Genomic DNA, 15,475 nt, shown 5'->3' with positions numbered 1-15,475 from the left:
TCTCACACAGGCACTGTGTATTGTTCAAAAGGGTCTCATGCACAGGCTGATTTACAGCAAATACCAGTAGTTGCTGCAATGATGCAGGTGATTTGGTAATTGTGCATGCCTCCCTCTCATTTCCACACTCTAATCTCGCTCCTGCTCTTCCCCTCCCTCTTTGTACTACTCCTACTCTACCACTATTTCTATTCAACCTCAAATCTCTGAATAACGTGTTTCCTAGCACTCTACTGCATCACCCTGTTCTCCTTTCTCTCTATCCTTCACAGACAACCCCACAACCTTTTTCCATCACACCTCCGCTTTACTTCAGCATTTCCTTCACCATCCCTTTCCTATCTCATTCTGTCTTGTCCTCGCCCCTGGTTTTTTATGGTTGCACCTTTCCCTGCAAAATCTGGTCTTCAAGTCACATTCTCTCTCCCCATTGTAAAGGACCCATGTTCTCTGCTCTGTTATCAATGGTAAATTCTGTAAGCGTTTTTGTGCCAAAAATGCATTGCTTTCCCAGTGATTATTACAAATAAATAAGCCAAGCATGCCATCTGGGCACAAGGAGATCTTAGAAACATGTTCAATAAAATCCATATATTAGGGAAGAACTAGACATTTTAACTGAAGAGTTTAAAACTACTACAATTTTACAAGCACTTTGACCAGACATGAATCAGCTCAGGACGGAATTTATGACCCCAGAAGTGTGCCATCGACTAATGCAAGATAGTGGAAAGCACATGCAAGACCCAGAAATAGGGGCTGAATTAGAGCAAGCAAGAGAACATTGTTGATTACAATATTTGTAGTGTTCCCCTGACAGACAGAAGAACTGTTAGTGGCTGTGAATTGTTGCATGTTTTGTCAAGAGCAGAAATTTGAAATTAATTATTACAAGATGATGCCCTTCTAATTATGTAATTTACAAGGTTGAGTTATGAACACAAATACAGGTGTTACTGTTTTAAGTACTCTGGTCAGAGAAGAGGTAGAGGCAGGGAACGGAGTGGTTGTGCCCCTGAACTTCAGAGGGCAAAGGCTTTTCAAAAGGGGTTTGTGATGACGAACTCTCATTATTTCAAGCAAGAGAGGCCTTGGACGTCTTAGTGCAACAACAGACCACAGCCCCTGTGAAAACGTATTCAGTTTAGTGTCCTATGTAGTATGCTGATTGGCCTAGGCACATTTGCATTCACATCACACTACAAATCTTTTGCTGCCATAATGATGGTCATGTTGCCATTTTGTTTTATTCACCATTTTGGAGGTAATGTTCAGTGCCTTGCTCATTTTGCATTTTCACTCTGACCTCGGCATGAACTTTCTGACAATTAAAAGACAGGAATGCACATTCTGCTGAGCGTGTTGTTTGTCTTACACTGTAGAACCTTGAAGCCTTTGCAGGATCATAGCTAATCTACAAGTAGGTGCCTGCCTGTCTCGACCATGTTTTCCCGGCTGAACCATTAATTGTAATAATGTGCATCAGAACCATGCTCCTTTAGTGAAACCCCTATTCGAAAGCTTTAGAGCAGACTGACCTTAGGCTCTAGGAGCAACACAGATAAGCTGTACAGCAAATGTTAACTTCTACCACGGAACACAATATGCCCCCACGCACTGCTTTGCCCTGCTCCCAGACAGCAAATTGTCAGTAGGAGGACAGGGAAATATGTCAAACCGCTGTCTTAGTAATTCTATCTGCGTGGAAAGGTCATGACCCCTATGTTCGCTCTCATATATGGGGGCTGTACAAGTGTTTCATATGTGATCCTGAACGTATATATGTGTGTGATTTTGGTGACTCGGGGCTCTCTCCCACCACAGTGTTTGTGCGCATGCATCGTGGGGCGCTGAGACCCGGTTGCGACTGTAATAAACACTGTTCTTTGACCTCTTGACTGGCTATTTCCATTTCTTTGTAGTAGGCCTCTTTTTATGTTATTTCACCCCATGTCCCCACAGCACCTCCATTTCCAAATGTGAATGAGCAGAATTTTCACTGTGTGTAAAGCAAACTAAAGGCGAAGGCAGAGTGTGGAAAAGCGATATTGCCATGCAAACATTAATAACCATGGATTAAGAGAGGGCTGTTTCTGACTGCATAATTGGAGATATGATTGTGCTTGTTTAGAGGACACAGAGGTAAATCATGTTAATCCTAATATGTACCTACTATATCGCTCTCTTCAGTAACTAAACAAATGTTGCATCCTGTAAAAGATTCCTTTAGTGTGAACCTAGGTCCTATCTCAGATCAGCCTCCATTCCAATTAAACCCATCTTCTGAGTGAGAGAGGCCAAAGGGTAGTGTACGGTGTTGCAGTGGGTCCCGCAAATAGTGTTTGTGGCACAAATAGATAACCACTGTTTTTGATGGGATTAAATTTGAGATTTTTATTAGTAAGCCAGGATTCGATTTAAGTGAGGAACAGCTGAAGTTGATTGAAATATTCTTTATTCCTTGAAACCCTCAAATGGAATTGAATATTGTTGGCGTAAGACAGAAGGCCACATTTCTGAATAAAAGTCATTAGAGGCAGTATGTAAATGTTAAACAAACGTGGAGATGAAAGCGCTGGGGAGCACTGTCTGTCATTGGAATTGAGGGTGAAACAAAATGCCCAAATATTACAGCTTGCATTCTGCCTGAGAGAAAGCTGCAAAACCACTCACGTGTCGCACCTTGAACACCAACTAAGTTGGAAAGTGTTAACAGGGAATAGAGTGTCACAACATTCTCAATAATATTTGCCATCCACTGGAGACCAGCTATTGGTCAATATTTGTTAAGAGTGGCATGATCCAACAAAGGTTTTCAAAGGCGAGGATAATAAGAGCCTCTTTTAAACCCCTATTACAAGGACAGGTCGATGAAATGAATAACACGGTTAATGAGTGTCTATGCCATTGCTTGAGCAACTAATGCCAGAATAACCTCTACATGGGAACAGGTGGGTTTAGGTTTGGTAAGCACAGAAATAATATTTTCTGCAAAAACCTTGCTAAGAGTAAATGAAAAAATGTGTTAAGAGATGGGGCAGTCTGAAAGGCATACAGAAAAGGACTCCATGGAGGTAATTCGAGCATTTTTTTTTGCCAGTGTGGGCCTGATTTACCAGCAGCCCAGGGTGGGAGATACAGGAGTGCCCCCACTGGTAAACATATGTTTGCCAGTCCAGTAAAATTGCTGGTGCCAGAATTACCAGCAATTTTTACAGACCGGCAAAACTGTAATGCCCCCCTTTGTTTATTTTTAGACGACTCTTGTTTGATAAATGAACAGGGAGAGTTGGAAGTAGAGTTCAACTTTTGTACTGCACATGAGGTTATTGAACGTGCAAAAATTCCCCAATGTACATTCTGATCAAATTGCTGAACTGATGGTATTAGCCAGATCAGGTATTCTATCACAAGGCATGGTACATGGTTATGGTCACTGATGGCAAGAGAAGGTGTATCTCACGGTAGCTGGTGCACCAATAAAAAATGCTTTTCCCATAGAAGCCCTTCTCAATGCTTTAACATTACCTACTGAACTGGCAGGAGTTAAATGTACTGCCTATCAAGCTCTGAGGGCCTTCATTGCTAAAGGGAATGTCCTCGCTAATACAGAAATGATGACGGCTTCTCCTTCCTTTAGTGAACTCAATCCTATAGCCATGAACACTTTGCTTAATGAAATTGCTAGAATACAGGTCACTGACCCAAACATTTAAAAGAACGCTTGGACTAATGCAGGCTGCAGCTTACACTGTGACAAATGATGTCTCTTTGGCGATGGGTTGTCAGTAGCGTCCTGATCTTGCCTTCATTATTTACTTGTGTGCATACATCGGCAAAAGAGGAATGGTGTCCAACATGTGTGACAAATGGTTTGAGTTAGGTGATTCCACAGTGGCTGAGCTGCAAGGTAGACAATGTTTGATATGCCAGAAGCACAGTGTGAGTAGTAGGACTTGCAAATTCTTTAAAATTCCACTGGACCTGCAGGGCAAGTTCCATAGTTTACATACTCCACCTAAAAGAAAGTCACTTGCCTCATGGTGACTGGTGACAAAATGTGTACCAGTGATTTCTGTAAAATGCCAGTCAAATGTCAATCATGCACAGTGAAACTCTTATTTGGCAAGTAATGCATACTAGTGTGTTTGCAGTAAATGTCAAATAAGTTTCAAACATCACCAAACTCACTCGCTAGCAAGGTCGAGTATTATGCACATGCTACTCGGCCTTCATAAATCTCCTCGCCAATGCGAGTGGTCTAGTAGATTTTGTGAGCCCTGACAAGTGTTAATGTGAGTCAAGGGACCCATTCCCAATACCCTAGGGACCTTTAACAATATTCAGTGTGACTTCATATAAATTCCAGAGGTTACAGGGTGGGAAAATGTGCTAGCTATAGTAGGCATGATCTCTAGCAGGAAACATGCATATAGTTGTTGAGCAAACATGCGCACAGTAGACAAAGTGCAGATTAAAGATGTTGTGCTCCCCTTAGGGATGCCTCTGACTATTAATAGCGGTTGCAGAAGAAATTACATTTCACAATGATGGCTAAAGAGCTCCTCTGCATGGTGCTCCAGATACAGCAGAAGCTCAATTGCCTATACCATTTCAAATCAGTGGGTGTGATGGAGAGACAAAATGGGGTCCTTAAAAACCAAATGTGACAATTTTCTTCCAAACTGCGCTAAGTTTCCAGGCCCACTCCTGCTTGCCCGAATGATCATGCAAAGCATGCATGCAAGGAAACAGTCTTAAGCTCTCATAAAACACTCACTGGCAGGCCAATGCACTCTCAAGATTCTTCACCATTTCCACTAGCCAAATCAAGCGTACACGTGCTAGATGGTGTGCTACAGAAGTATTGCCAGGCCTTGATATAAGCAATCAAGCATACTTATTTGTAGGTCTAGAGGGCATTGCCAAAGGAACCTGAGATTCCTTGTTATCAATTGATACTCACGGTCCCGGCCTACAGCAGAAATCACCAACGTCAAATCTGCCTATGGTTTGTTTTGCATATAAGGGGAAGGTAAATGTGTCCTGCAAAATGTTAAACTAGAACTGAAAGATGTTTGAAATCATACTGGAGTCATTGAGACTGTCACTATTGAAATAAGGATCTGATGTTTGTCCAAGAAGCAAACAATTGTGATTTGGCAAGGAGGCTTGTGTATAACAGCTTCATAGGAACGTAGGATAAATTAACATTTAAAACTGTTCCCAGGGGCATCCCAATGTCAATATGGACAAGTGTCCTCAAGGTGCCAAGTGTGTCCCAATTGGAAAATGGAATGGAAAAGAGAGGCTACTTCTAAGCCGACATCCACACAACAAAAAGGGGAGGAAAATGTGTCTCCAAAGATTAGTAATGCATTCCTAAAGTCAATGTTTTTCTAATACCGGAAACAGGCCAGCCAAGACCTTCACAGAGAACTAAGCTGTCCTTTTATTGTTTGACTAATCTTTATTTCATGGGGCACAGAAAGATGAATCAGAGGGCAATTTTATGGGTGACAGGCGGCAGAGTGAGAAACGAGACAGGGGATATGCGGCAGGCAGTCATGGATGGTGAGTCGTTTCATCACGTATAAGAGACTGTAATGGCACCTCGGTTGTGCATAGGTAGAGGTTGAAGAAAAAAGCAAGATGAAGGATGCTGTGTGGTTACTCACTTAATAACCAATGAAAATATGCATACCAAAGGGACAAATAATATGCCATGATTTGTTACCAATTTGACCTGTAAGTTGTCTATTGTTTCTGCGTGCATATTTACCATGCACCAAAAGATGAACATTTAAAAGACTTTATCATTATAGAGGAACAAAGGCTATAGTAATGGTCCCTGAATGATAAAACATAATCGGGCGGAGAGTGGTAAGTGCAATGCAAGGCTAGATGTAATTATTTTTGTTGAACAAAGCTTTGGGAGTGCCATCTACTCTTTGGTCATGGCTGTGGAAGTTTTCTAGGAGGTAGTGCATGTCTGTGCAGTGTTCTTTTTCTGCTCTTGGGCTTGTCAGAGGAGTTTGAGGCCCTACTTACTGGATCCTGCCTGGTCTGTGGCACAGGTGCAAATGGGATTGGGTAATCCATGGATGCCTCTGGGACATCAGAGTTCCCATGGGGTCCAAAAGCCACTCTGTGCCCAGCAGAACAGCCGTAGCTTCAGAGCATGGAAAAGCTCAAGGTTGGCCAGGTAACAACTGTAGGAGGAAAAAGATACTGGGAAGGTTTAGAAAAAAGACTGATGCTGAAATGAACATGACTGTTTATTGCAAATGGCAGCTGCATCCAGCCCTTTGAGGGATTGGTGTAAGAGGTGATGTTTGTGCTTATCACTCAGACCAAGAGACTTGAAATAGATTAGCCTTCAGAAATGTAAATCCAAATACAGCTTTGATACATCATTAAATTTGACTGGTATTACTTACTGCCACAATGATTTGATCTGATTTTGTTTTTAAATACTTATCATTTATAATTGAGATATCCACCAGAAATTGATTGATAGGGTTTTAGGATGATGTCGATAAGCATTTGAAACATTGCTGATGCTCTGTGTATTGGTTATTTGCTATAGGCTGGGTGATGAAAAGGCAATGTGTTCTTTATCATTCAGTCTTAATGGAACCTTGCAGTAGCCTTTGGTAAGGTCCAGTGTTGAGACTTTGTTTTACCTAGAGTCTTAGATGGCCTCAGGAACACACCAACTCCCAGAGACAGTTCAAGAGTTTTTATCTTGATTTGAAGAAAAAGGGTTTCTAAGGTTCGTCTCTCTATCTAACCTAGGGATGGGGCAGCCAGCCCAAGCCCAGTAATTCCTGAAATCCAGGCTGGTCACTACAGATGGGTAACCCTTACTATCTAAATGCTGTTTAGCACAATGTGATGGCCTAAATGCAGGCACCTTAACTATCTAGACTCCTTAAGGAAAAACCTAGGGGTCCCTACTCCAAGACTCCCCCATGTGATGTGACTCAGAGTGTGTGCCTTCCAGACATTCAAGTCACTATCTATCTCATCCCTTTGCGTTCTGATGTTCCTCTCCCTATACTTAAGTGTCACTTTCCCTTTCCTACTTCTACCTGCCTCCCTTCTACTCTGCCCACGGTCTCCCCTCTCTCTACTACCTCATCCTGTATCCCTCCAATATTCCTTTCTCTACCACATCCCCCCACGCTCCAATCTTGCTCTCGCCAACTCTCTCTGCCTCCTGCACACTACTACTGCTCCCCCCTCTAAACACCACAAATAGTCTCCTGACATTTGCTGCTCTCAACTTCCCACACATCTACTACTCACCACTCTCACCTTGACTACTCTGGCCATACTGCTACTCCTCCACTCACACACTTTCGCAATAACTCCCTCTTTCACGCTCTCAGTCATCTTATCACTCACTCTCTACTCTCCCCTACCACTGCAGTCATACACATAGTTATTCAATTGCAAGTACCACTTCCCCTCACCAATCAATCAATACATCTCTTTGCACACTGCCTGAATAATTCACCTTGACCTTCCTCTGTACTGTCCTTCCTCCATATGGTCTCTTAGTCTGGCTCAGCCTCCTTTGACCTCACCTGAACACCCCAAAACGTTCTCCTTCCTGGGTTTCCTTTTATCCTCCCCTTTTGCCTCGATTGGCTTTCCTCCCTTGCTGGTTCTTCCTGCCAATCGTCTAGTATTCTTTCCCACCAGGAGGTGGCACAATAGACAAAAGTCATAAAAAGGGGTTTGATTACCTGCCTGTTTTCGTGCGTGGGTCCTGCTGGGTTTGGCAATGGCGGAACACTGCAGTGAGTTTGAGAGTTTGTGTCCCAGTTTGTGTAAGGGTCTCCCATACTTGGTGGTCTGGATAGGGAGGCGCTCTGTGGCTCCATAACAGGTGAGCGTGATGTTTTGATGAAGCAGTTGGGAGCTCGCCACGTACGCACCTGGCTAATAATAACGCTTTGTTCTTCTGTGCCATATCACGTAGCTGCTTTGCTACTTTCTGTTGACGGTTTGGGTAAGTGGAACTCCTGCAACTCTTTGGAGTTCCTTGCAGGCTGTTCTCTTGTCCTCCATCCATATAAACATGCTGGAATGTGTACTTTTCTACAAGAGACAACGAGAAACTGGCCAGCCTCATGGGAGACAGGTATGGTGTGATTGACAGTGGTACACTGTACAAGCATACTGGCACTATAAGAAGGGACAGGGACTTGGGTCCTACCAACCGCCATCTTCCCCCTGTGGGGTAAGCCTGACTTAGGCTTACACCCTGCAGAAATTCCATCCCAGGTTGAGAGGGCCTTTCCTCTCCCATCTTGACAGGATCAGCTTACTGACCCTGCCACGATAGTTTCTCGATCAGTTAATTTATTCAGGGCATGGGTTATGAATCAAAAGCAGATATGGTGTTTACCTCCCTAAAATCTATGTAGAAGTGCCACAATCCATCTCCTTTCCAACCAAGACTACCTGTGAGAACCACTGGTTCTGGGAGCATTCTATCAAGAAGAGTTGTAGCATTTTCTGAACTTCCTCCCAATGATGTTGCCTTTTCCTTCTTGGACTCACTGGGGCTTTAGGTGAACTTGCTACCCAGGGGGGGGGTGAATATGATGAAAGAACCCTCTACTCATACAAGATTTGGGCAGAAGGCATCCGAATACTGGTCCAGTAGGTCTTAATTTTCTGTTGTGCAAGGTTTTTCCACAATGAGTTCAGATGTAACGCCAGAGCACATCAATGTTGACATGGATTAGATAGGGATGTTAGGATGGGTTACCTGTGATTTTACCGAAAACATTTTTTGGATGGATTTTTCCCTATGTTTTAATTCCACAAACCCTCTTACCCCCACCCATTTTAACCCTTTAACCCCACCCCCCTAATATATTTTATTGAACAATTGTTATTTCTTTGATGGATTTTCTTTGGTAAAAAAGTCCATCGAAATTGTTTTTGTTCAGTTAAATCACTGGATACCGTTAGGATGGTTCCATTCCTTTCACAGGTTGACATGTTAAGACTTTTCCTTTCTTCCTTCTATCGGCTTGATTCATATGGTAGTTGAGGTTACCAATGACTTCCACCACCTCGCAAAAACTATGCCAGTTTACCAGTAGTTTGATCTCTATAGTTGGAAGAAACGCAATGATGTCATCTTTGACACTGAAGCTACAGATATGAGCCTTGATGGTAAAGGGCCTTCTGCTCTTCTAGATCCTCCGAAAGATGGTCTTTAACTACCTACCTAACAAAGGTCCTGCTCAGGCCACTTGGCTAATCTGGGCAGAGTTTTTTCTTGGATGGTCTTGGCTTTCCCAGCTCTCATGGTGCATGCCCAGATAGCTCAGTTCTTGTCCATACACTCATACAGGTTTAACTCCCCATTTTGGTTAGCTGTGTTAGCTACCCCCATACATTTTGTGTTTGCAAAGCCCTCACCAAAGGGTTGCAAAAAAAGTGTCTTGGGACTTTCTGTTTTCCTGTCGGAAGTTGAGAATTAACCATTTCCATGACTTTACACAGGAAAATGTTGGATCAAACTGTTGATTTTGCTATCCATTAAGTTCTTTTTGACCTGGTAAAGTAACCCATACCTGTAGCTCTCCTATCGATTCAGGTTTCACCTGCTAGAAACACCTGTCAATGGGGTGGGGGTTGAGTGTTATTTCTCTGAGTAGTGGTCGATCATGGGGTGTAGATCTCGAAGATGTTTATCTCATGTCCCTAAATGAAGTATCAATTTCAACATCTGAGAGCATCTGTCGACACAAACACTTCTCTACCTCTGACAGTGTGCTCCAAGGCTGTTACTTCATTTATGTTGGGGTTCATAATGACCTCACTGATAAACAGCACAAAAAGATCTTTGACCTGGATGTCATAGTCATCATACTCATCACTGGTAGTCAGCATCTGCTACTCTAGACTTGATATCCACTGAGCGCAGAAGTGCCAAGATGGACCTTTTGGCTATCTTACCCTATGTACCAGTGGGGAGTTGTGCTTCCAGCCAGATTCTTATGATCACTCTTCTTCCTGCCAGAATGGCCTTTTGTTCAAAGAAGTAGGCTGGCAGAACATGGCGCAGTTTGGCATAGCTTGCACTGGCAATTTGGCATTTTGCCATTTTGAGAGGTTCTTACTTTAACGGTCTTCTGAACAGGCTGGTGTTGGGTCTGAGTCATTGTATCAGAGCTGAAGAATCCTACTTCTGACACCACTTGTAGGGAGGTTGAGCAATGATGCATGTGACAACAAACAGTTAGGCTTCAACTGAAAGGTTATACTTTATTGCTTTCTCAGGGACAATGCCATAAGTGCATGACACGCTTCCACAACTGAAAACAAATTTAGAATCTAAACAATATCAGGAAAGGAAAAATGTAATGTGCAGGATTCTTCATGTCCATCACTTTCAGTGGCGTAGTTCCCAAGCAAAGTTGAGTCTAGTCATTTAAGACCTTCTGGGACTCACAAATGGATAACACACTGTCCAAAGGATGTGGCCAACAGAAAGTCCAAACCAGTTCATAATAAACTGTTAGCCTTCCACCCAGTACATAAGCCAAAATGTTTCAAACCGTGGCAAATCAAAGAGTTCAGAAATCCTATGCTACAAAGTTAATCAAACACTCATTTAAATAACCATCTGGCCCTCCGTGGTCTTCCTGTTTTCACTCTGGTCAGGTTCTCCACTTTCTTATTTGGCTCGACCTTTGTCACCTTATCTGCCATCTTGGATTCTTAGCCTCTCCCAGCGAGTCATTGGATTTATGCCCAACCTCTAGTATTCAAGTAGAATGGTCTCTTCTAGACCACTAGAACCAATGCAGTGCTCCTACCTGAGCTCCTGATTTTCATATGAAGGTCTCTCTACAACTTTGCTTTAGTGCTCACCATTTTGGGTCTCTCCAGAACATCACTCATGATCTTCCTCTTCATCACTCTCAGCAGGAACTGGGGTTTTAAAATTAACAGGTGCACATCTCACCACAAATGGGGTTTCAGGATACAAGTAATAAGGGTTCACTGCAACCTTGATTTCAGGATTCTCCTAGATTAGGCCACGTCCTTGCCTTTCAGTATACTCTGGAGCAGATCGCACCATGATCTTCTTTAACTATGTCTCCACCAGGGCTTGGGGCCGGCTCTATGTGCTTGTGTCAGAGCTAGGGTATATGGTATAGCATTTTCAAGGTGGCATTCTCATGTCTCCTTAAGGAAGCAGTGAGGAACATGTATTTCTGTCTTAACTGTACCATCGATTCTACTCCCAATGCGGTGCCAAGTGTGCTTTTTCAACCCCTTTTATATTGACAAGTAGTTTGCCTTCATTGAGTCAGCTCTGCTTATTGGTAGAGCTCGCCAGATGTTTGTTTCTTGGATCGAGATTGGCTGGTTTCTAATGGCATTTCATCTGTGGCTTCATATCTGAAACATAATCTTCTTACTGTCACTAAACAAAAAGAACTTCCCAGGATATGTGATGTCACCATTGATGTCATCAATAAAGCCATCTGTGGTGTCCTGTTTGATGTCCTGGGTGTGAGTCTTAACAGTGCATGGCGGTGGCACAGGTTTGGTTTCATAGCTTACCATAACTGGTGAATTTCTTTGGCTTTTAGATTTTTCCCTTCAAGCATAACATTCCTTTAACCAAGTGTTTTCACTTAATTTCGCACATTTTTATTAGAGCAATGTAACCATAACATCCCTTTCACAATGTTTCTTCATTGAATTACAAAGATTTCTATTGGAGCAATTTAACAATACCGTCCATTACCAATGTTTTTTCATTGATTTTCACAGGTTTTATTAGGGCAACTTACCCATAACGGCCCTTGAATTTCAATGGATTTTATAACTAAAAATGTTTTATGATGTTCCAGCACTGTATATAACTTATTAATAATACCTTGTTTAACATATATGAAAGTGCACTACTTTAACAAATATTTTTTGCAGCACACACTGATGTCTATCATTTTCAGCAGTGCATGCTTGGGATGCATGTCAGGTTTGAACTGCCTAGGGCATGAGGCTTGACCATGACCCTGGCCACACCAAACCACCCTCATTATCCATTGCACCTAGCCTGCATCTTGGTCCAGTGTCCACTATATCCCATAATGTGACCAATGGCCAGAGTTCATGGATTGCTCCCATGGCCAGTGTCCACGATCCATTGGGCATTGACTTAGGCCTTGTTGCAGGCCCCACTAAGCAAATCAGAGTAGACATTGGTCCTTTCGAAGGGCCAGCCCCACTGCCTAGTGTACCTACATTTTGACACTTTTGAAAAAATAAAACACGGGACAGATTTGAAAAATCATGCTTTCGAATCCTTGATGATGCTTCTTCTGCATGTTTATTGCAAATCTACCCAGCACTTCAGCCTGTAGCCACATGCAGAATTTATTTTCTCATTGAAGCATATCCTGATTCCGAAAATGCTACAACCTAGCTAGTCCCTGGTGGACATAGCCACTTTAACCCAATAGCCGGTACCTCATGGCCATGGCCACTGGCCGATTGTCTGGTGCATGGCCTTCGACTATGCCTCAGGCACCAAAGTTATAACAATTTTTTGTACCTGTCCTTGCCGGGGTCCATGCCCACTTTAACCCCATAGTTGGTCCCTGGTGGCCGTGGCCAGAAGCCAGACAGTGCCCCAGACAGCCTGGCCACTGTCAATGGCCACAGGCTATGCCTCAGGCACCAAGGTTATATCACTATTTTGTGTACCTATCTTTTGACTCGTTTGAAAAAATAAAACAGGACAGATTTGCAAAGGCAGACTTTCTGGTCTTTGCAAGCAGAATATTTTTTCCCATTAAAGCCTACACCGATTTTGGGACCATCTTGGTTATAAGTTTTCCAAACATTTTTGGACCCGCCCTCCAATTTTGCCCCCTCCTGACATAACGGAAAAGACATCAAAAGTTGAGTCTATCATTTTATTGCAGGTTTTCCTGAACGGCAACAAAGATAATAGCCATCGGAAAACTGCTCTTCACTGACCCTTTAATGTACACATTTGCATGGATGTCCTCAACATTTTTTTTAAAATATGCCATCCCATCCGAGGGAGGGAACAGGGGAGAAAAAATACACAATTGTTCAGGGCCCTTGACTTTCTGAACGATAACCAGTCTGCCAGGCAGAGTGAGTGCATATAATGCAATTAACAGTGTAGATGACACCAACCAGGTCTGACAACGATTCTGATGTTTTTCCACTAGCATAGAGGTGCCACAATGTGGGAGGGGAGACAGGGAGAAAAGGATAGATGATCTACACAGCATGGAGCATTCAGATTGTGCAAGTGCACAGACTGTACAGGAAAGGGGAGGGAGGAGCACAAGTGCAGGGTTGGAATCTGGATGCACCCAGTTAGTCGGAAATCTGGGTAAGTGCTGCGATATGCACTTCTCGATGGGTAATAGCCCAAGTGCAGTAGAATGAGGCAAGTGCAGGCCCTGAGGCAAGTGCTGGAGGACTAGTAAGGGTGCTGGGGACCTGTGAGTCTCTGGGGTACTCCTGGGGCTAGATTAGAGAAACTTTGAACCGGTGCAAGTGCAAAGTTGTACGGTATTAGCACTAGGGCAAAGTTTGCCCAATTTTTAAATACTCTAGGACACATTAGATAACTATTGCACCATGACAAGTGCAGTTTGACATATTAAAAGCACAAGGGCATGGTGCAGTAGGTTTCTAGTGTGTGCCAGTGTTTTAAAAAATAGGGCAAAGTTTTCCCTAGTGCTAATACAGTGCATCTTTGCCCTTGCATTGGTGCAAAGTTTCTGTAATCTGGCCCCTGGTGGCCAGTCGGCATTCTGTGTGGAAAAGGAGGGAAAAAGGGAATAGAGCGGAGAGAGAGGTTAGAAGGGTAGAGGGAGAGAGAAGAAAGAGAAGAAGAGACATTTCTTAAGGATGGAGATATCACACTTTCTGTTTTAGCTACTTTTGGGAATTTAAAAAAAATCTACTGGACAAATTAACACAAAATGTGCAAATGCACGCTTTCGGGACTAGGCCGCTGCTCCTCGTGCAAGTGTGGTGCAGATATGTCGAACAGTTTGGGTTGTAGCCACGAGCAAAAATATTTTCCATTCATGTCTTTCCGTATTTCATACGTTTTGAACCCCCCCCTTTATTTTCTATAATTTTGCCCCTCCCCCACCCAGACAAAACTGCACAAAACTTTCACAGTCGGGTCTCTACTTTTTTTGGGAAAGTTTTGTGCAGATTCGTCAAGTGCCATCAACCTTATAAGCCACACAACAACATTCATGTTAAAACTAGGGGTTGACGGTGGGCGGCGATTGCTATACCTATGTACCCCTTAAGTTTAACATGGATTTCTAATGGTGGGGTCAGTGAGTCATTCCCATTCACAAACTCAGTATAACGAGAAGAGGATCCTTTACTAATAGGGGATAAACTCCCTAATCACAGCAGGACGTGGCAGAGTGGAGTTGGCAGTAGAACGCTAGATCCAAATTGGTGTCAAATGTATGTGTACATTTCTTTGCTAATTGTTGGTCCTAAAGCTTATCTAAGTTGTCTATAAGACTGAGGTCTGTCTATCATTTGAAGATGAGGATTTTTAAAGATTTTGCCTGGCAGCACAGTAAAGTGTGGTGTTTAGTCCACAGACGACTGGCAAACGATAGATGAAATGCTGCTAGGAGATTCTTAGTCTCTCTCTAAGGTAATGTAAACAGTTTTCGAGATGGTTCCATGTAAGATCTAGTTCTGTATGTTCTAAAATGATACTTTTTGTTAAATTAAGAAGAGCAGTTTCCACTTTTTTGACATGTTGAAACGCCCGGGCATGATTCAAAAAAATATTGCATACACACTTTGCTGACAATTTTCCAGAGGAATCTAGATGCAGGCCTTCGCTTGCAGGTTTTGCTTCAATGTATTTTGGCATTCTGCTTATCAGTATGGATTATAGTGTTGCACAGCATTAAAAACTATAATCACTTGTCTTCTTTATTGCCCAGGTTTCTTAATACTTTATTCTTCTACGTAGGTATCTTTAGAATCTATTGTCACTTTGTATATTTAACCTGTTCTCTACAGTTACCCTCAATGTCCTGTTAAAGAGTCACAATGTTGAAAGACCTCTAGATATGTTCCATATAACCTTTCAAATATTCGACTTCAAGTTCACGTCCCAGTTTGTTTATCATGAAAGTGGCCCCATTCACCTGCTTTCCAGTGTGTCAGAGCAGCAGGAATAGGAGTGCTTACCTTCTGATACCTCCCTTTGTACAGGCACCCACAGTCATTACCCGGCACACAAGTGTCCCCATCAAAGGCATAACCGGCATCGCACTCGCAGCCCTCGTAGGATTGATCTCGCCATTTCGTTTGCCCCCGGAGGGCAGAACAGGTGAAGTCGCAGGTGTATGTATTGATCTTGTAGTGACTATTGGCTGGACATGATAAGGCTGGA

The 15,475-nt window shown here is 42.9% G+C and overlaps 1 protein-coding gene across 1 annotated transcript in view; it reads right to left on the bottom strand.

Annotated features, from left to right (window-relative positions):
- The window catches only part of LOC138532852 (IgGFc-binding protein-like), a 181,122-nt gene that overhangs the window by 26,952 nt on the left and 138,695 nt on the right, over positions 1-15,475 (bottom strand). Inside the window, exon 10 of the mRNA XM_069641104.1 lies at positions 15,271-15,470. Within this exon, the coding sequence (XP_069497205.1) occupies positions 15,271-15,470 (200 nt within the window). The remainder of the gene's footprint in view (positions 1-15,270; positions 15,471-15,475) is intronic.

This window comes from Ambystoma mexicanum, chromosome 1p (genome assembly GCF_040938575.1).
Source record: "Ambystoma mexicanum isolate Mex_15411 chromosome 1p, UKY_AmexF1_1, whole genome shotgun sequence".
Classification (NCBI taxonomy): Eukaryota; Metazoa; Chordata; class Amphibia; order Caudata; family Ambystomatidae; genus Ambystoma; species Ambystoma mexicanum.
Note: the sequence above shows the minus strand (reverse complement) of the source record. Positions and strands in the feature narration are given on the sequence as shown.